Below are 20,603 nucleotides of genomic sequence, written 5' to 3'. Positions count from 1 at the left end.
GGGCAGATAATACACCAAGTTAACGTGAACCATTTCCTCCTGCATCCACACCGCTTACCCTAAACCAAGTTCATATCCTAAAAAAAGTCATGCACTTCCAGGAAACATTCAAGAACTGTTCTTTGATAGGGAGGGGGGTTATAATCTGAGGGGAGAACACAATTTAAAAGTGCTAAACGTACGCACTACCATGAGAAAACACTGCATCTCGATATGTGGAGTGAAACTATGGAACAGTCTAAATGTGGTGCTAAAGCAATGTCCAAACATGAGACAATTCAAACTGATGTATAAGGAAATGATGTTCACAAGGTACAGGGATGAGGAAGGGACTTGATATTCACGGGTGTTTACATTTTTATTTTGTTTTTCATTTTATTTCTTTCATGTTTTACATATATAGTTTTTGTTTTTTTGTTTTGCATATACCGGTATATATATATATATTTTTTTTTTCTTTTCTTTTTTATGTTTTAAAATAGTACACTCATTTGAGTAGTGGAAAAGGGGTATGATTAAATAAGTGTATACTTCTTCCTACTCCTTTTCGAACATGTACTGTAGATTGAGTTGTTTTGCTTTTTGTTATCGTTTGTTTGTATTCATTGCATGTTCGAAATTTCAATTTCAAATACAAAAAAAAAAAAAAAAAAATATATCCTACCCCCTACCCCCCCTTACCCTAAACCAGGTTCATATCCTACCCCCTCCCTACACCCCTTACCCTAAACCAGGTTCATATCCTGTCCCCTACCCCCCTTACCCTAAACCAGGTTCATATCCTACCCCCTCCCTACACCCCTTACCCTAAACCAGGTTCATATCCTACCCCCTCCCTACACCCCTTACCCTAAACCAGGTTCATATCCTACCCCCTCCCTACACCCCTTACCCTAAACCAGGTTCATATCCTACCCCCTCCCTACACCCCTTACCCTAAACCAGGTTCATATCCTACCCCCTCCCTACACCCCTTACCCTAAACCAGGTTCATATCCTACCCCCTCCCTACACCCCTTACCCTAAACCAGGTTCATATCCTACCCCCTCCCTACACCCCTTACCCTAAACCAGGTTCATATCCTACCCCCTCCCTACCCCCCTTACCCTAAACTAGGTTTGTATCCTACCCCCTACCCCCCTTACCCTAAACTAGGTTTGTATCCTAACACCCCTTACCCTAAACCTTTATATATGACCTTTTTCACCCCTACGAGTAGCATAGATGATTGGCCAGGTGATGTGACTGATCCTTAGGGCCCAGGTATCTTGTGTTTTATTATAAACCAGGGGTAGGCAACCCTAGGCACGCAGGGGCATTTTCATAGGCACAGGGGGCAGCATTAAACATTTTTATTATTATTATTATTTTTTTTTTGCTTTGAAATATAGTGAAATATTTTGCACTGTTGTCGCATTTATCTTGTTGAAATCCTCCCACAGGTTCTTTTTACTACCACATATTTAATTGAGACCCTTTATTTGTTTATTATTTCAATTTAGCTGGAAATACATTGCTACATCATTCAGTAACATTTGCAGAGCCTTATAACAAAAACATTATTACGTCACCATTGTGACCAGTGGGATTAATCAAAAAAAATTATTATTTATTTTTCGATTTCATTGAACATTGCACATGTTAAAAGCCATTTTCTTTTACTCAAAATGTGAGTATTACCAAGTCAACTTGTGTTCTTAAAACAATGACAATAAACATAGTTTTATTAGGTTGAAATAATGTGGTTGTGTACTTATCTTTCTGTTAGCGGTGTGTGATGTGTCCAAAAATGAATGGGCAAATGTGAGTGAAATGGTCGCACTGTATGCAGCTGTTTGTCTGCATTGCATCCCCCCCCCCCCCCCCCCCCCAACTCAAATTTAGGGTTGATACAACCATCATAATAATATTGTTAATAATAACAATAACAATAATGATGTAATAATGTAAAAATGATCATTAAAAATACCTGATTATGAGAAGAAAAGAAATTACGATGCATGGAATATTGTTGAGGCACACTAGTTAAAACTATATTTCAAACAGGCGCTCCGTGTCAAAAAGGTTGCTGACCCCTGATGTGACTGATCCTTAGGACCCAGGTATCTTGTGTTTTATTATAAACAGATGAGATGTGACTGATCCTTAGGGCCCAGGTATCTTGTGTTTTATTATAAACAGAGGAGATGTGACTGATCCTTATGACCCAGGTATCTTGTGTTTTATTATAAACAGAGGAGATGTGACTGATCCTTAGGGCCCAGGTATCTTGTGTTTTATTATGGACTACCTCAGACCACGGCTTCCTTTAAAAGAGGACTAAAAACGTACCTCTTCACAAAAGCCTTCCCTTAGTTTTAACATTTGTATGCACGCCTCGTGTGTTTTATCCCTTTTTTCTATGTTTTTATGCCTTGTTTTTTTTTTAATTGCCTATGTTTTTAAAGTCTATGTTTTTACCCTGTATTCCAAATGTAGAGTGCACTATAAATTGAATGTATTATTATTATTATAAACAGGTGGATCACAAAAGGTAAAGCGACAGCACTCACAGTTGAAGAAGAAGTTGAAGTCCTCGTCGCTGTCGAAGTCCACCCTGGAGTACTGGCAGCTGGGGCTGTCGCTCCGAGACGGGAACCCAACCTGGGGAGACGCACAGCAACCGTGCTCAATAATCCATGCGGCATATATTCCACATGTGTGCAAACCAGTAGTTTTTTTTTCTTCTTTTTTAAGGATTTTTTTTTTTTTTTTTTTTTTTATTTTTGCCGTTTTATCGCTTTATTGCTACTGGGCAGTCCAGTAGAGAGAGACAGAGGAGGAATGGGAGACAGAGTGGGGGGAAGACATTCGGCAAATAACGACGGGTTCGGGAGACGAACCCGGGTCGGCCGTGTCACGACTGAGCGCGCTATGTGGTTCGCCACTGGGGGGCGCCCACCAGTAGGTTTTTTAACCAGTTAGCTGGAAGATAACCGGGGAAGATATGCATGAACGTCTGAAAGTCTGCAATTAACCCTTTCACTGTGACAATACAGAAGGTTAGCCCTTTACTATCACACACAACCGACGGCTAATGCTCCATCATTAGCATCATTAGCTCCGCGGTGCAGTAGCACCTGAGGAAGCAGATAGCGAAACGCGTTGTGCAACAATAAAAAAGCAAAAACCAGTCCTGAGGAGCGTGCGGTCCCTTCTTTCCCTTGAAGGTTTTCTCCTTTTAGTTTTTATACATCTCTCTTGCGCTGACCTGCACCTCCAGTCGGGGTCCAACCAGATGTGCACGAGTCTTATTTTAGTTTAAAGATATATATATATATTATATTCTAATTCAAATGCTTCTAGAAAATGCTCCCCAGGTCTGAGAGATTGACCATTTTGTAAAACCATGAGTGATGTAGCAAACCATCGAGCCAACCATCTTTAAAAGGCACTATTTTCTCCAGATATCAGTGGTGCGCCGCCCGCCACACTGAAGAGGATGTTCTACCCAACAAAACAGGAAGAACAGGGTTTCATTATAGTACTTAAACTACATTAACCCTTTCACTACCACACTACAGGAGTACAGTCTCCGCGCGCCGTTGGGCGATCATCGTCGAGTAGAAATTTTATCATTATGGGATATATTATTACCCGGTCCATCTCCAGCTTGTATAATGGTATATACGTCCAAATCATGTTGTTTATCGAGTTATTGGCAATCGATCGCTATGTAGTGTGACGAGCTAGAGTCACGGACATGTACCGAGTGGCCGGGAGTAATATGGCCGACCAGCAAAACCTCTACTGCGCTTCCTGTTAAGCGGTTGCGCCGATCGGCCACCAGATGGCGCTCCTGAACCGCCAGAGAGCTCAGTGGGTCCTGCTGGTGGATCTCAGGCCAGCGGAGGGACATTATGAATCCGATCGCAGATTTTTGAAATATTGATATAAGGACGCTGTACAGCGTCCCCCGGCAACTTTAGCATGGCCAGCAAAGACGTGTCCCGGCACTCAAAGTGTTAAATTGTATTTAACACTGTATTTTGTAATTTTTTTTTTTTTATTTTTTTTTCTGTTTCTTTGCTTGCATGTAATTTTAGCCATCTTAATTGTTAGTTTCATTGTGTATTGTATGTTGAGTACTGGCTTTTAATAATTAGTAACATTGATGAGCATTCTAAAAGCAATTCTAAAAAATACTCAATTTTAAAAACAATCTTAAATTGTATTCAACACTGTATTTTGTAATTTGTTTTGTTTTTTTTGTTTTCTGTTTCTTTGCTTGCATGTAATTTTAGCCATCTTAATTGTTAGTTTTATTGTGTAATGTATGTTGAGTACTGGCTTTTAATAATTCTGTTTTGCAATAATTGTTTTGTATGTTTTTTTGTGTGGACCCCAGGAAGATTAGCTGGTTGCCATGGCACCAGCTAATGGGGATCCGTAATAAAATAAAATCAAAACCTTGACAGTTTGTCGGACGTAGCAACAGTAACTAAGGGCGGACCTTGCGGAAAGCTGGCAAAACTAAGGAACAGGATGTACTTTGACTAGGTTGGTCATGGTCGCTCGCAGGTACTTGACGGATATCTGGACGACGACCGGGTCTTTGGACAGAACCTCGTGCCTGAACAGGGTCCCCCAGGTGAGCTGTGTGGAAGACCTGAGGAACTGGAGAGAAGAGGGCGTCGGGTGAATCAAATCACATGTATCTGTACGGCCAGACAACACACGTTAATGTCCCCATGGGGCCGGACACGTCTTCTTTAAACAAGTCAAGAACTAAACAAAAACACCATAAAGTTCAAAATTTTTTAAATAAATGCAAAATGAATGCAACACGTCTCCCAGACAGACCCCACGCGAAGGTAAGGAAAAACTCACTAAAACCTAGCAATAGGAAAAAATGCACCACAGGCAATGTGGAGGAGAGAAACCTTAGAAGGGCCGTTCAATGTGATGGTAGATGAACAACACCATCATGTAAACAAAGGCACATTGTGAGCGACAGGATACACTTAAAAACTAGGGATGTTCAATATTGGCTTTTTTTTTTTTTTACAGATCCGATATACCGATATTGTCCAACTCTTAATTTCCGATACCGATATGTGCGTATATGCGATATATAAATTGTTGTGTATCAAGTCTACTACGGTTGAGGAGCTGGGGAAAAACAAGCATCTCACGTTTTTTCTGAATGAATATGTACATACATTTTTTTTATTATTATTATTTTTTTTTTATCTGAATGTGAAGAGGATTTTAAAACCTTGAAATTAGCTGGAAAACCAGAGGAAGCGGTTAAACGGCTTCAAGCTTCAGAAATAATCTTAAAATGAGTTATGCGACAGTTGACCCACTCTATGAGTCTCGTCTCCCCTTGGATCACTGATCAAACAGGGACACGGGCAAAACTCACAAAGCTGCCATTCGACTGCCACTGGGAACTACGGTATTCCAATACTAATCGAAGAACGGCCAACATGGCAAACGTACAACGCGTTGCTGCCGTTTAACTAGGGCTGGGTGATATAACGATAAATATCGCGATATATTTTAATAATCGTAAAAATCGTAATAACAGTGGACAGACTTGTCTTTCTTGCCTGCAACTTAAAGTAATGGCTTTGCTTGTCCAAATGACAATACGGACCAAATTGAGATTTCTTTTTCTCTTGTCCATTTATTTTGTTTGCCTTCTAATTTAAAATACAGTTTGAAACCGTCTGTACACAGTAGGCTATGTGTGCTAGCAGAGCTAGTCTCCAGTCACGAGTCAGGAAATAAATAAAATTTGATAATTTCTTCTTTTTTTTTTATAATACTCAGCGTATCGCGATATATTTAGTATCGCGATACTATCGTATCGTGACGCAAGTATCGCGATAATATCGTATCGTGAGGTCTCTGGCGATTCCCACCCCTAATTATTATGTATACAGTATATGCATGTATGTACTGTGTGAATGTATGTTTGTGTTAACACTAGAGCTGCCGCGATTACCGCATTACCGCGGTATCGCTGTTTTTTATAATAATAATAATAAAGTACCCTCCTCTCGTTGGGCTTGCGGCTCTGCAGATATACCCTACTCCTCTATCGAGGTTCCAAGCGACCCTATTGGGTACCAGAAAAGTCACGTGAAACATTGCAGACCACCGATTGGTCAGAAGAGAGACGCGTCACACGTTGGGAGCGTCCTGCAGTTTTTTACGTCCTGAATGTCAGCCATTGATCAGAGCTCATCACAATACGGCTAATAAACGTTAGCTTTAGCTCCCCGCCGGAGTGGACTACCATCGCTCCTCAGGAGTACTAAACGAGACATAATGATTTTACTGTCTGCAACGAATGTTATAATAAAAGCCCTTCGTTCTATACACTTGTCTGATTGAAAACTTTATTAACAGACCGCAGAATGGGACAACTCAGCACGCTCTGAGCAAAGAAAGGAACTGAGATGGTCCGGTAAATACGCTGATTGTTGTGAAGGGCCAGATTAAAGCTGAGAATCTACGTTTTATTGTTTTATATAACTTGTATATTATTTATATATATAAGCTATATCCCTTTAAGCCTCCGTTTGAATCATAGTAATATTCGCTTTCCTCATTGGATAATGCCCTTGACGTTCGCGGCGCCAAGTACCACGCCCCTGAAGTCAGGTTCAAAGGCGAGTCTGGGCATGTTGGAACATGCCTGGTGCCGGCGCATTGATTCCAGACGAGAGCTGAGGCTTGGCACTAGAAAGCCCCTTAAGTATATATATCGTGGAAGGCGCGAACAGTAGCAGTTCGTCTAAGCAAGCAAACGCAGCAGCAGTTCGTCTAAACAGAGTGTTGTGAACCTAACGTGAACAAGTGAAAGTGTCAGATCTAATGCAGTAACGTCAAGTTCGACTTAGCTTAATGTGAAGTAAAGAGTCGTCATTTAGTGTGAATCGTGTAACAGCAGTTCGTTCGTTGTGCAGCATTACCAAGCAGTTCGCTCATTTAGTAACTAGTGTAAAACCTTAGCAAGTGTGCGTGGACTTAGTAATTAGTGCAGCACACGAGGAGGACCTAGTCGTGGAACTACTGGACATGTGCATATTGGAACCTACTGCGGCGATTGCAGAACCAGTATTGGTTGGATTATAGTGATTGTGGAACATACTACCGTGGAGAAGAGCATCGTTAATACCCACTGTCGTTTGGATTTAACCACCTTGAAGATCTTACCTCGGGCTAGCTTCGAGGACCGAAGCTGGCTGGCTATCATCATTGCTATCGAGCAATTGGATTACAGCTATTACCTTGCTACTGAGCATTTGGATTATAAGGACTGGATCCGTACGAGACCCCTTTTCTTCAAGTGAACAGACTGAGTATCCGAACATTCTTCCTTCCTCCAGAGCTTACATCTCTGGGAGGATACCCCCTGTCTCCAGCGGTACCATCGTTTGCCCCTATAGTGCCATCCCACGCCAGGCGGCGTTTGGTCTAGTATACCTAGCTTAGGAATTATTCATTCCAACTGACTTTGCTACTCACTGACTTTATCCTATTCTTCGCCATAAAAGCGCGATCAATTAATTCCCATTCTGTACATTGCTGCATAATAATAAATACTATAAATGATATTTCCTTGTCACCGTGCCGTCTTATTCCGAGTGTCTGCCATATAATAACTGTACTGTCTGGCAAGTAATAATAATAATAATTAGCAGTGGTTTAATCTATCACAATCTTTAATACAGTCAGGGTTTTGTAACCCCTCAGTTACACTGATGTTATTGAACGTATAACTATATAATGTTAATGCCACAAAACGAATGCCTTTATTATAAAGTACCGTACTTTTCGGACTATAAGCCGCAGCTTTTTTCCCCATTTTTCGACCCTGCGGCTTATATAACAGTGCGGCTTATATATGGACCAAACCCGAAAATAGCTTTTTTTACTGCATTGAAATGTTATTTATCTGTTCCCTTATTTGCTAAACTTAATACAACTTGTAAATTAGTTAATTCTTGTTATTTGTCCGACAGTATTGTGACAATCCCCTCTGTGCACGAACCCTTACATATGGTAATTAAACATTAAAACACCTGCGGCTTATAGTCCAGTGCGGCTTATAGTGCGAAAAGTACGGTAGTAACTTTATAGTAATAATAATAAGAAAGGGTCGGGGGGGTAACCACCCCTGCCCGCGACACAGAGTGAACGGCGCACGACCAGAGGGGAAACTTCGAATCCGTGTTTCACTTTCAATAACTAATGCGTGCTTGCCGAATCCCAAACAATATTCATGCTGCAAAGTCATCCTCTAAAGATAGACATTTAGACTAGAGGCAGGCTATATGCTATAAAGAGTAGACTACTACTAAAAAAATGCATTAAAATTTTTTTTTTCTTTTTTGGTAATAACCGCGGCGGTAGGAAATATTTTGCAAATTTGTGCGGTAAGGAAAACATCAATACCGCGGCAGCTCTAGTTAACACATCTTTTGAATGTATTACTGGTATTTTTAAAATAATATGTATATTTTTGTATGTTTTGATTTTACAAAACAGGGGAAGTTCTCGATAAGCCTCTAGGCTTCTAACTTCTCCTTCACAATATGGTGATGTGTCCCGATCCGATCACGTGATTTTCCGAAGATCGGGATCGGCAAAAAAAGAAAAAGAAATATGGATTTTCTTTTATTTATTTATTTTTTATTCAACAAACATGACCATGTTCACGTCTTAAACTCATACTGAGGCCTTAGTTTTGGTTTTAAATTGCATATCATCATTAATTTATTTATTGTCACACAGAGCAGAAGAATTTTGCCAAAACAAACCAATAGTATCCAGCTGCAGAACGGCAGACCAGCCACACTCTCAGACCCAAACGCATTTCCTTTGATTTAATTATACATCAAATGATTTATGTCAAGGATTGCAATGCCTCACTTGAATGAAGTTAACTTTTCAGCTGAATAACGTCAACATTCAGGGTGAATGTAATGTGAGAAATTGGGATACAAAAATAATAATATTAAAAAAAAAAAAAAATCCCGGTCGGATCGGTATCGGTAGATACTCAAAATCACATGATCGGGATCGGATCGGGAGCAAAAAGAATTTGATCGGGACATCCCTAGTTATTATGTATTTTTTATTTAAATTTTTTTACTTTTGTTTAACTCTAATAAATAAATACAAATAGGTGCCGGTAAAAACAAGGGGAAATATATTTTGAGACAAAACAATATTGACATAAAACTACTTAACGGTAGGGATGTCAGATATTATCGGCCGATATTGGCATTAAAATGTGATATCGGAAATTATCGGTATCGGTTTTTACATTTATTTAACCTTTATTTACCCAGGCAAGCAAGTAAGAACAAATTCTGATTTTATTTATTGTCAAAAGTATGCACAATGTTGTGTTAATTCCACGGCGAGAGATATGAAATGCTAATTACCTGAAATTATTGCATATATCGGTATCGGTTGATATCAGAAATTAAGAGTTGGACAATATCGGCATGGGTAAAAAAAAAAAAAGCCAATATCGAACATCGCTACTTAACGGCTATTTGAATGTTTGAAAGTCGACGCCCAAGACATCATTATGGGATACAAGTGAAGTGAGGAGTGAAAACAGCCGTGGCTCACCTGACTGGGGTGTGTGGTGAAGGAGAGGAAGGCTTCCAGGTACTTGTTGAGGTTCGCAGGAACGTTAACATCTGCTACATCTGAACCCTGTGGACATGAAGGTCGTTCAGGGGTCAGGAAGGTCGTTCAGGGGTCAGGAAGGAAGGTCGTTCAGGGGTCAGGAAGGTCATTCAGAGCGGTTAGGTGGCGTAGCGGAGATTGCGTTCGTCACCAACCCCGGAGCTGTGAGCTGGATTCGCCTGTTCGAATCCAGCTCACAGCTCCGGGGTTGTCACCAGCTTGGCTGGCCGTTCACACTAATACAATTGGCTGTATTAGAGGGTGGGAGAAGCTGGCGGGGTGGGTCCGGGTCGTTGTAAACAGCGACTCCTACAGTTCGGTCGGGGCGCCTGCTAAGCGCGGATAGGACCTGAGGGGGATAGTGTGGTCCTCCCACACGCTACGCCCTCTCAGTGAGAATCCGCGCTGCCAGGTGAAAAGAAGCGGTGATTGGCTGGACGTGTGTCTGAGGAAGCACGTGGTAGCCTCCACTCTCCCAGATGATCTGACTGTGGGGGGTAAGTGCGCAGCGACCAGGAAGGGATTGGAATTGGCATACGACTAACATTGGGATGGGAGAAAATCTGAGGAAAATGGAGGGGGGAAAAGATAAAAAAAAAAAAGAAAAAAAAAAAAAAAAGGAAGGTCATTCAGAGACAGCTCTGCCTTTTGTGGCCAAACATTTCAGTTACTGCCAATATGTAGACTATTTTATTTATTTTCATATTTTCAATTCCCAATTCCCTCCTGGTCGTTCACATGCTGCCCTACTGTCAGTCTGGGGAGGGTGTAGACCAGTGGTGCCCAACCAGTCGATCGCGATCGACAGGTAGATCGCGGGCTGATTTCAAGTAGATCTCGATTAATAAAATTCGATTATAAAAAAAAAAAAAAAAAACAAAAAAAAGAATTGTGCAAAATCAACTCTGCCTCTCTTTGTTAACTACAACAAGCAATGCTGTTATTTAAGATGAGGTCGGACTCGGCACTGACATATTTGTGTTCATTATGCTGCTTTTATAAAGCCTCAAATGACGGCTTACAATATACAATTTTGGCTGGTAGCTCTCGGCTAGGTGGTAAATTAAAAAGTAGATCTTGGTTCAAAAAAGGTTGGGCACCCCTGGTGTAGACTATCACACGCTGCCCTACTGTTGGTCTGGAGAGGGTGTGTAGACTACCACATGCTGCCCTACTGTCGGTCTGGGTTAGGGTGTAGAGTAGACTATCACACGCTGCCCTACTGTTGGTCTGGAGAGGGTGTGTAGACTACCACATGCTGCCCTACTGTCGGTCTGGGGAGGGTGTAGACTACCACATGCTGCCCTACTGTCGGTCTGGGGAGGGTGTAGACTACCACATGCTGCCCTACTGTCGGTCTGGGGAGGGTGTAGACTACCACATGCTGCCCTACTGTCAGTCTGGGGAGGGTGTAGACTACCACATGCTGCCCTACTGTGGGTCTGGGGAGGGTGTAGACTACCACATGCTGCCCTACTGTCGGTCTGGGGAGGGTGTAGAACTACCACATGCTGCCCTACTGTCGGTCTGGGGAGGGTGTAGACTACCACATGCTGCCCTACTGTCAGTCTGAGGAGGGTGTAGACTACCACAAGCTGCCCTACTGACGGTCTGGGGAGGGTGTAGACCACCACACGCTGCTCTATTGTCGGTCTGGGGAGGGTGTAGAAGTACCACATGCTGCCCTACTGTCGGTCTGGGGAGGGTGTAGACTACCACATGCTGCCCTACTGTCGGTCTGGGGAGGGTGTAGACTACCACATGCTGCCCTACTGTCGGTCTGGGGAGGGTGTAGACCACCACACGCTGCTCTACTGTCGGTCTGGGGAGGGTGTAGAAGTACCACATGCTGCCCTACTGTCGGTCTGGGGAGGGTGTAGACTACCACATGCTGCCCTACTGTCGGTCTGGGGAGGGTGTAGACTACCACATGCTGCCCTACTGTTGGTCTGGGGAGGGTGTAGACTACCACATGCTGCCCTACTGTCGGTCTGGGGAGGGTGTAGACCACCACACGCTGCTCTACTGTCGGTCTGGGGAGGGTGTAGAACTACCACACGCCTCCTCCGATACATGTGGAGTCACCAGACCCTTCACCTGACAGCGAGGAGTTTCACTGGGAGAACGTAACACGTGTGGAAGTTCCCGCCCAGACCCCCTCCCTGCTGAACAGGCGCCCCGACCAACCAGTAGGAGTCACTGTTGCGACAACTCATACTGTAATCTTATGACTCATACCCCCACCAGCTTCCCACCGGCAAAACACTGCCAATTGTGTTCGTAGGGACGACCGACCCAAGACAGAGTGTATATATGTGTGTATATATATATATATATACACACACACTTTTATATTTTTTTATTTATATTAAACAATACAGAATATACAGCACTTCTTGGGGTCTGTAGGGTAAGCACTTATTCCCTCCCCCCTGAACATTTATGGAGCTGTATGGGCCTTTTAAGTCAGTGATAAAAGTGTCTTTCAAGGATAAGTGAGCTCCTGCACTGATTATTATAGTTCAATATTCAATATTTGATCACCAAAACCCTAAAAAGGGGGCCCCCCGCCCAAAAAAAGCCCCCCAAAAATTGGGCTCACGTGCTTCGCGCACTCGCTTCGCAGGGCCAGTGCCCTTTTCAGCCTTTGGGCACCTGCCCCTCTACAGTCCTGTGCCCCGACCCCACCTGCCCCTCTACAGTCCTGTGCCCCGACCCCACCTGCCCCTCTACAGTCCTGTGCCCCGACCCCACCTGCCCCTCTACAGTCCTGTGCCCCGACCCCACCTGCCCCTCTACAGTCCTGTGCCCCGGCCCTGACCCCACCTGCCCCTCTACAGTCCTGTGCCCCGACCCCACCTGCCCCTCTACAGTCCTGTGCCCCGACCCCACCTGCCCCTCTACAGTCCTGTGCCCCGACCCCACCTGCCCCTCTACAGTCCTGTGCCCCGGCCCTGACCCCACCTGCCCCTCTACAGTCCTGTGCCCCGGCCCCACCTGCCCCTCTACAGTCCTGTGCCCCGACCCCACCTGCCCCTCTACAGTCCTGTGCCCCGACCCCACCTGCCCCTCTACAGTCCTGTGCCCTGACCCCACCTGCCCCTCTACAGTCCTGTGCCCCGACCCCACCTGCCCCTCTACAGTCCTGTGCCCCGACCCCACCTGCCCCTCTACAGTCCTGTGCCCCGACCCCACCTGCCCCTCTACAGTCCTGTGCCCCGACCCCACCTGCCCCTCTACAGTCCTGTGCCCCGACCCCACCTGCCCCTCTACAGTCCTGTGCCCCGACCCTGACCCCACCTGCCCCTCTACAGTCCTGTGCCCCGACCCCACCTGCCCCTCTACAGTCCTGTGCCCTGACCCTGACCCCACCTGCCCCTCTACAGTCCTGTGCCCCGACCCTGACCCTCCCCAGCAGGGGGGCGGACTCACCAGGAGCGTGCAGAGCTGGCTGCCCACGGCACAGAGGACCTGACACAGCCTCTTCAGGAAGGTGTACTGACGCTCCGCCACCCCCGGGGGCTCCACTGGTCTGCAGAGCACAAGAAAAGAGCAGAAGGATAAACCCCTTGAGATATGCCATCTCGTTTTCCAGGGGGTCCTTAACATAAAATACAAAACATACAATACATAACTAAACAAAAACACAAGACAACAAAATAGACTTCTACACTGACAGACGCTCTCCCAAGCTCACCCCCCGCAGTCCACACCGATTCCTCCCAAGAAGATCGTCAATACAGGGCTGTACGCTAAGCTTTTTCCACTAGGGGCACACTTGCCCCTAAATGAGAAATTTAGGGGCAAAAAAATTTTTTTTAGGGGCACATTTTTTAATAACAATTTTACCATTATTTATATCGATTGTTTTTTATTTAAAAAAAAAAAAAATATTTATATAATTTTTTTCTTTAATAAAATATATATATTATATAATCATACTTGTAGTTGTATTATCTGCGAGACATCGCCACCACGCAACAAGTCAAAATGCTCGCTATATGCAACCAGCTCCACTGTCTGTGTGTACTCGAGTAGCCTCCAGCTACGGCCAGGATTCTCCGGAGCTGCAGCTGGACCCTATACTGTAGCCTCCAGCTACGGCCAGGATTCTCCGGAGCTGCAGCTGGACCCTATACTGTAGCCTCCAGCTACGGCCAGGATTCTCCGGCGCTGCAGCTGGACCCTATTGACTATATTCAGCGTGCCCTCAGCTCGAATACGCATCGACTCATAAGACATTGATATCAGGAGCTATCTGTAGCTACTGCTATATAAGACAACTCCTCGGTGAACTATTTAGTTTAATGTGACGTTTCGTTTTGAACAGTGAGCTGACGCGAGCTATCATGCACTACTAGACTTGCTGCAGCATTTGTTGATATCAGGAGCTATCAGTAGCTAGCCGGCTGGCAGGCTCACCGAGGTCCCAGTGTCCCACTAGAGACTAGTGTTTACAACAGCCACGGGTGCGAGAGGGCTGGAGGAGGAGCAGCAGACGCCGCAGCTCTCTCCGTGTGTCTGAGTTCAGTTCAGTTCGGCTCACTATAGGTCGAACGCGTCGAAAATATGAAGCAATACTAACTTTACTTTTCTTCATAGCTAAATCAGACAGTCAGCCAGTCTATCAGAGTGAGTGCTCAGTCGATTGTTCCCGCTGATCATGCCTGCTGAGTGCTCACTGCTCAGCTCACGTGAGTGACGTCATCGCGTCATCACACGCCTTGGATAATTTAGGAGTGAAATGCGAATGCAAGGCTTGAAAGCACTACTCGCAAGCCCGCCCCCAGATAATATTTACCAATCGCAACGGCCAATTAAAGGGGCAATTCGCGATCATCTCATCGCAGTGTACAGCCCTGAATATATATATATGTTTCCATATAAGTGTACATAAAAGATTACAGTTTGATCTGTAAACATGTAAACCATAACACAGTACATCAGATGCAATTAGTAACAAGTGCAAGTAGTCTGCAGATGAGTAAACAAAGATGTCTTAAATAGCCGGTAAGAAGTGAGAGATCTGAGCGAACTAGGCAGTTTGTTCCAATCAGCTGGTGCTTTATATTTAAAGGCAAGTCGACCGATAACTTGTGGTTCGAGGTATAATGAAGAAAGGATGATCCGTGTGTCTTAAATTATAAGTTGAACTATATGGAATTAGGAACTGCTTTAGATAGGGGGGATAATTAAAGTAAATACATTTGTAAACAAAAAGCAACGAATGAAAATGTCTTCTGAATTGAGGCAGGGGAAAGCCAGTTTAACCACTCAAACATAAGACAGTGATGGGTTCTATAAGGGCCACCTCAATAAAGTGACATTTAAAGGACGGAGGTTTGATAATGAGGTGTTCTGATAAGACTATGTCTGCGTAGTCCACTATTGGAAGTACCAGCCGTGTAATGATTATTGAAGAGAAAAACAGTTAATAAGAACGATGCAATATTCTCAGGCTGCAATTTGTTTTCTTCATCACAGCATCAACATGTGACTTGAAAGTGAGTTGAGAGAATCAAGCCAAAGACCCAGGTACGTAGGTCGCTTTCACATATAGTTTTGGCGGACTCTGTGCGATTCGGGGGGGGGTGAAGTTGCAACATTGTTGCATTCTTCATTTGGTTCGGTTTGCTTTCACACTGCAATTTGTCAAGCGCACCAAACTTTCTGAACAATGTCACGCGGTCGAAAAGGGCGCTCGTCTATTGGATATAATATAGAATCCCAAAAAACAGGCTTCGGGGACAGCTCTACAGCGCACACACACACACACACACACACACACCACGTTATTCTCAGGAGCAGCCCAGCGCACGCACATACACACACACACACCACATTCGAACACATCGGAAAAAGGCGCTCGTCTATTGGACACAATAGAGAGTGGAAATCCCTCGCGCACACAGCACACTCCGCTGACAGCAGGGACTCTCTCTCTCTCTCTCTCTCTCTCTCTCTCCGTCTCGGTTTCCCAGTGAAGCAGAGCGGGCGGGACAGCCATAGATATCTATAGAACACTAGATAGCTTAAAGGATAACTCCACTATTTTGGGAAATTAGCTTATTTAACATCTTCCCTGGAGTTAGACAAGAAGATGCATACCTTTTTTGTCTCTGTGCGTGCATTTTAGCTTTGGGAATAGATGCTCCGTTAGCATAGCTTAGCTTCATCACTGGAAGTGAGGCAGGACAGTAGCCTTACAGTGCCTTACAGTGTATTGCAAGGTCTGACATTGACCAAACTTGATATGCATGACCTTGGTGGGCTCTAGGTCAACTCCTGAAAAGGGGGTCAATGTCAGACCTTGCAATCAAAAGTTAGGGGCGCACTGAAATTATGGCAAGGGTTATTAGCCCCCTAACTTTTGATTGCAAAGTCTGACATTGACCCCCTTTTCAGGAGTTGACCTAGAGCCCACCAAGGTCATGCATATCAAGTTTGGTCAATGTCAGACCTTGCAATACACTGTAAGGCACTGTAAGGCTACTGTCCTGCCTCACTTCCAGTGATGAAGCTAAGCTATGCTAACGGAGCATCTATTCCCAAAGCTAAAATGCACGCACAGAGACAAAAAAGGTATGCATCTTCTTGTCTAACTCCAGGGAAGATGTTAAATAAGCTAATTTCCCAAAATAGTGGAGTTATCCTTTAAGGCGGAGTCACCAGCGTCACTGAACCGCCGCCATCTTGCTCCAGTCAGCCTTGAGTGAGAGTGAGTGAGCTGCACAGACAAAAATACTCATAACACGCTGAAATATTGACGGATTTACAAACGGGTTGGTTTGCTATAAACATCAAAGATGTAGGTATGATACTGCATACTTATAAAAAAAATTTAAAGATGTTTTTTTTTACAAACCGCTTGAATCATAGCCACGTTAATAATGCTTGTAATAAACCAAACCAGGTGAAAAGTTAACTTCATTCAAGCGAGGCATTGCAATCCTTGACATAAATCATTTGATGTATAATTAAATCAAAGGAAATGCATTTGGGTCTGAGAGAGTGGCTGGTCTGCCGTTCTGCAGCTGGATACTATTGGTTTGTTTTGGCAAAATTCTTCTGCTCTGTGTGACAATAAATAAATGAATGATGATATGCAATTTAAAACCAAAACTAAGGCCTCAGTATGAGTTTAAGACGTGAACATGGTCATGTTTGTTGAATAAAAAAAAAAAGTAAAAAATAATAATAATAATAATTAACACTTTGGTTGCCTAAGGTTAAATTAATGATATACCATAGATTGCCAGCGCTATTTGTCTATGGAGAAAGTCCCCTTCTTTGCAGGGCTATAACTTTTTAAATTCTATTGCTACATTGCCATTATTAGGGCCCATTCAAAGTCCTATATGTATTGTTCATTGTGTAGCAACGTTAAACTTTTTCATTCACATATTCATAGTAAAGTATGGTCTAATGTATAAGTATGTTTTCATCTCTTTCTGCAGCTTTCTCCAGAACGTGATATATAGCCCCAAATGCATTATATTGATGATGAAATACAGTTTGATGGCAATCAGCGCAATATAAAAAATTCCAACTAGACGTACTTCTAGAAGTTACTACACGTCATCTGATGTTGACCGGATGGGCGAGGGGGCGTTTATAATTCCGTGGGCAGCGTTATACCAATCATCTAATGTGGGTCAAATGTTGATAATATCAGTTATTATCGAAGACGGTAACGTTACACGCTGAAACTCACCCCAGTCTCCGCGCGCCGTTGGGCGATCATCGTCGAGTAGAAATTTTATCATTATGGGATATATTATTACCCGGTCCATCTCCAGCTTGTATAATGGTATATACGTCCAAATCATGTTGTTTATCGAGTTATTGGCAATCGATCGCTATGTAGTGTGACGAGCTAGAGTGCCGGAACCTATACCGAGTGCCCGGAAGTAATATGGCCGACCAGCAAAACCTCTACTGCGCTTCCTGTTAAGCGGTTGCGCCGATCGGCCACCAGATGGCGCTCCTGAACCGCCAGAGAGCTCAGTGGGTCCTGCTGGTGGATCTCAGGCCAGCGGAGGGACATTATGAATCCGATCGCAGATTTTTGAAATATTGATATAAGGACGCTGTACAGCGTCCCCCGGCAACTTTAGCATGGCCAGCAAAGACGTCTAAAGACGGGTCCCGGCAGTCAAAGTGTTAACATTTAATTATTTTTTTTTGATCGGATCGGGAAATATCGGTATCGGTAGATACTCAAAATCACATGATCGGGATCGGATCGGGAGCAAAAAAACGTGATCGGGACATCCCTAGTAGCGGGTTCTCTTAGTTCAAGGAGCTCCATGTTGACGTTACTTACTGCGTTGGAGATGATTTGGCTGCTCCTCCATCTGCAGACCTGAGAACAGACAGAGACACGTGTCAATCGTCACAACTGGAGGAGGAGGACAGAGTAACCTCATAGCCCTGGTGATGTGCTGCCCTACATCCCTTACCTTAAAGGAAAACTCCAACATTTTGGGAAATTAGCTTATTTAACATCTTCCCTGGAGTTAGACAAGAAGATACATAACTTTTTTGTCTCTGTGCGTGCATTTAGCTTAGGGAACAGTCGCTCCGTTAGCGTAGCTTAGCTTCATCACTGGAAGTGGGGGGGTTTTAGAGCCTGACGTTCCCTTACAGTGTCCTACAGTCACCAAATACACTCCAAATACAACTCCAAATACAACTCCAAATACAACTCCAAAACGTTCCTGTAAACATGTTGTGACCCGTGTATTCACCACGTGAAGAAATAAAAAATAATTGAATTCGACATTTTGAACCAACATTTTAGTTGTAACGTTAGTTTAGGTTTGTGTTAACTTTAGATAATGTACAAAATAAACGTATTCCGCTGCTATAGACGTCGCTCTTTTATTTTGAAAACCCCCAGAAAGGAAGTCATTGCTCTCGTTATTTGCTTGAGTGTCCGGTTGCTGGTTAGCTCCGTTAGCGTGCAGTATATCAATACCAGCCATTGGATTACCGTTTTCTAAATTGGGGAGGCTTTTAATCGTCAAGGTAAGAGGATTTTAAGTCATGGTATCCATAAACTTCAATCGGTTTGGATCCTTTGAATGAATGAGAATGTAAACAAACACGGCTTCCACGTAGAAACCACTGAGTGCGCGCAGAGAGGAGTCGTTCGGCAAAAAAAAAATCAGAGTATATCTGCTTAGAAAACGTAATTGTCTAATTCAATTATTTTTTATTTCTCCATGTGGTAAATACACAGGTCACAACATGTTTACAGGAACGTTTTGGAGTTGTATTTGGAGTGTATTTGGTGACTGTAGGCCACTGTAAGGGAACGTCAGGCTCTAAAACCCCCCCACTTCCAGTGATGAAGCTAAGCTACGCTAACGGAGCGACTGTTCCCTAAGCCTAATGCACGCACAGAGACAAAAAAGGTATGTATCTTCTTGTCTAACTCCAGGGAAGATGTTAAATAAGCTAATTTCCCAAAATGTTGGAGTTTTCCTTTAAACCAGGTTCGTATCCTATTCACTACCCCTACACCCCTTTCCCTAAACTGGGTTCGGTACAGGTGACTTGTGTTTATAGAGAGAGGAGATAAGACTCACTGCGCTGCTCCTCCTGTCATTACGGTACTGTCTGGGTGTTTATAGAGAGAGGAGATAAGACTCACTGCGCTGCTCCTCCTGTCATTACGGTACTGTCTGGGTGTTTATAGAGAGAGAAGATAAGACTCACTGCGCGGCTCCTCCTGTCATTACGGTACTGTCTGGGTGTTTATAGAGAGAGGAGATAAGACTCACTGCGCGGCTCCTCCTGTCATTACGGTACTGTCTGGGTGTTTATAGAGAGAGAAGATAAGACTCACTGCGCGGCTCCTCCTGTCATTACGGTACTGTCTGGGTGTTTATAGAGAGAGGAGATAAGACTCACTGCGCGGCTCCTCCTGTCATTACGGTACTCACTGCGCGGCTCCTCCTGTCATTACGGTACTCACTGCGCGGCTCCTCCTGTCATTACGGTACTCACTGCGCGGCAGACAGGATGCAGTGCATGGCGACGTCGTCAAACAGGAGCATGAGCGGTTTCCGGTCCGTCAGCTTCCCCTGAGGGTCGACAACACAGTGACCAGTGATCACTACGTTTACATTTAGAGTCATTTAGCTGCAACTAGTGATGCACCGATGTGAAAATTGTGGCCGATACCGATATTAATATTGCTGTTCTGGCCGATACCGATATTTACCAATGTCGATATCTCTGTATAGAAAACACTTTATGATAATCAAATAAAGAGCTATTTTCCAAAACGCATAATTTTTTTACTTTTGTAACTTATTTTCAGAAATGACTGATATTTTGAAACTATTTAAGGCCAAAACATGTAAAAAGAATTTTAAAAAAAAAGATTAAAATTTTTTTTTTTTTTTTTTTTTTTTTTTTATATCGGCCCTATCTTGATATCGGACCGATACCGATGTGTAAAAAAACTGCCATATCGGCCGATATATCGTGCATCACTAGCTGCAACGCTTTTATCCAAAGCTCGACTTACGAGTTCTGTACGCGACAAGTTGTATCAGGAAGGACACGACTCCATCAGCTGTTCATCAGAGTGTTGCGTGTTACAGTGTAGGTTAGTTTATTAGGACAAGTGCACGACGGTACGGTTAGTCAGGGTTACATTTATTTATTTCCTTCTTTTTTTCATTTCATTTCAGATAACGGTATGGGGGGATCGGATCGGTGCATCGCTAGTAAACATCTCATTGGAACACAGAGCGACGTGATCCAACAAACAAACATAACAAATACATAAAACAAGTTCCAGACAAATACCAGACAAGTGACACGACTAAAAGTCTAAGAGAGAGGCTCAAATCTAGATCCATTAAATTAAGAGCAGGAACAAGAACAG

At 43.7% G+C, this 20,603-nt stretch overlaps 1 protein-coding gene across 1 annotated transcript in view; it reads right to left on the bottom strand.

Moving 5' to 3' along the window:
* xpo5 (exportin 5) overlaps nt 1-20,603 on the bottom strand; it is a gene marked incomplete at its 3' end in the record, with an annotated part of 57,319 nt that overhangs the window by 13,976 nt on the left and 22,740 nt on the right. Inside the window, exons 7-12 of the mRNA XM_084322080.1 lie at nt 19,715-19,791; nt 18,027-18,065; nt 13,133-13,232; nt 9,641-9,727; nt 4,532-4,657; nt 2,554-2,644 (exon numbers count right to left, since the gene is read on the bottom strand). Of these exons, the coding sequence (XP_084178206.1) occupies nt 2,554-2,644; nt 4,532-4,657; nt 9,641-9,727; nt 13,133-13,232; nt 18,027-18,065; nt 19,715-19,791 (520 nt within the window). The remainder of the gene's footprint in view (nt 1-2,553; nt 2,645-4,531; nt 4,658-9,640; nt 9,728-13,132; nt 13,233-18,026; nt 18,066-19,714; nt 19,792-20,603) is intronic.

The sequence above is a fragment of the Notolepis coatsorum genome (assembly GCF_963971535.1).
Source record: "Notolepis coatsorum genome assembly, chromosome: 9".
Lineage (NCBI taxonomy): Eukaryota > Metazoa > Chordata > Actinopteri > Aulopiformes > Paralepididae > Notolepis > Notolepis coatsorum.
The sequence above is the reverse complement of the archived record's forward strand: the minus strand, read 5'-3'. Positions and strand labels throughout refer to the sequence as shown.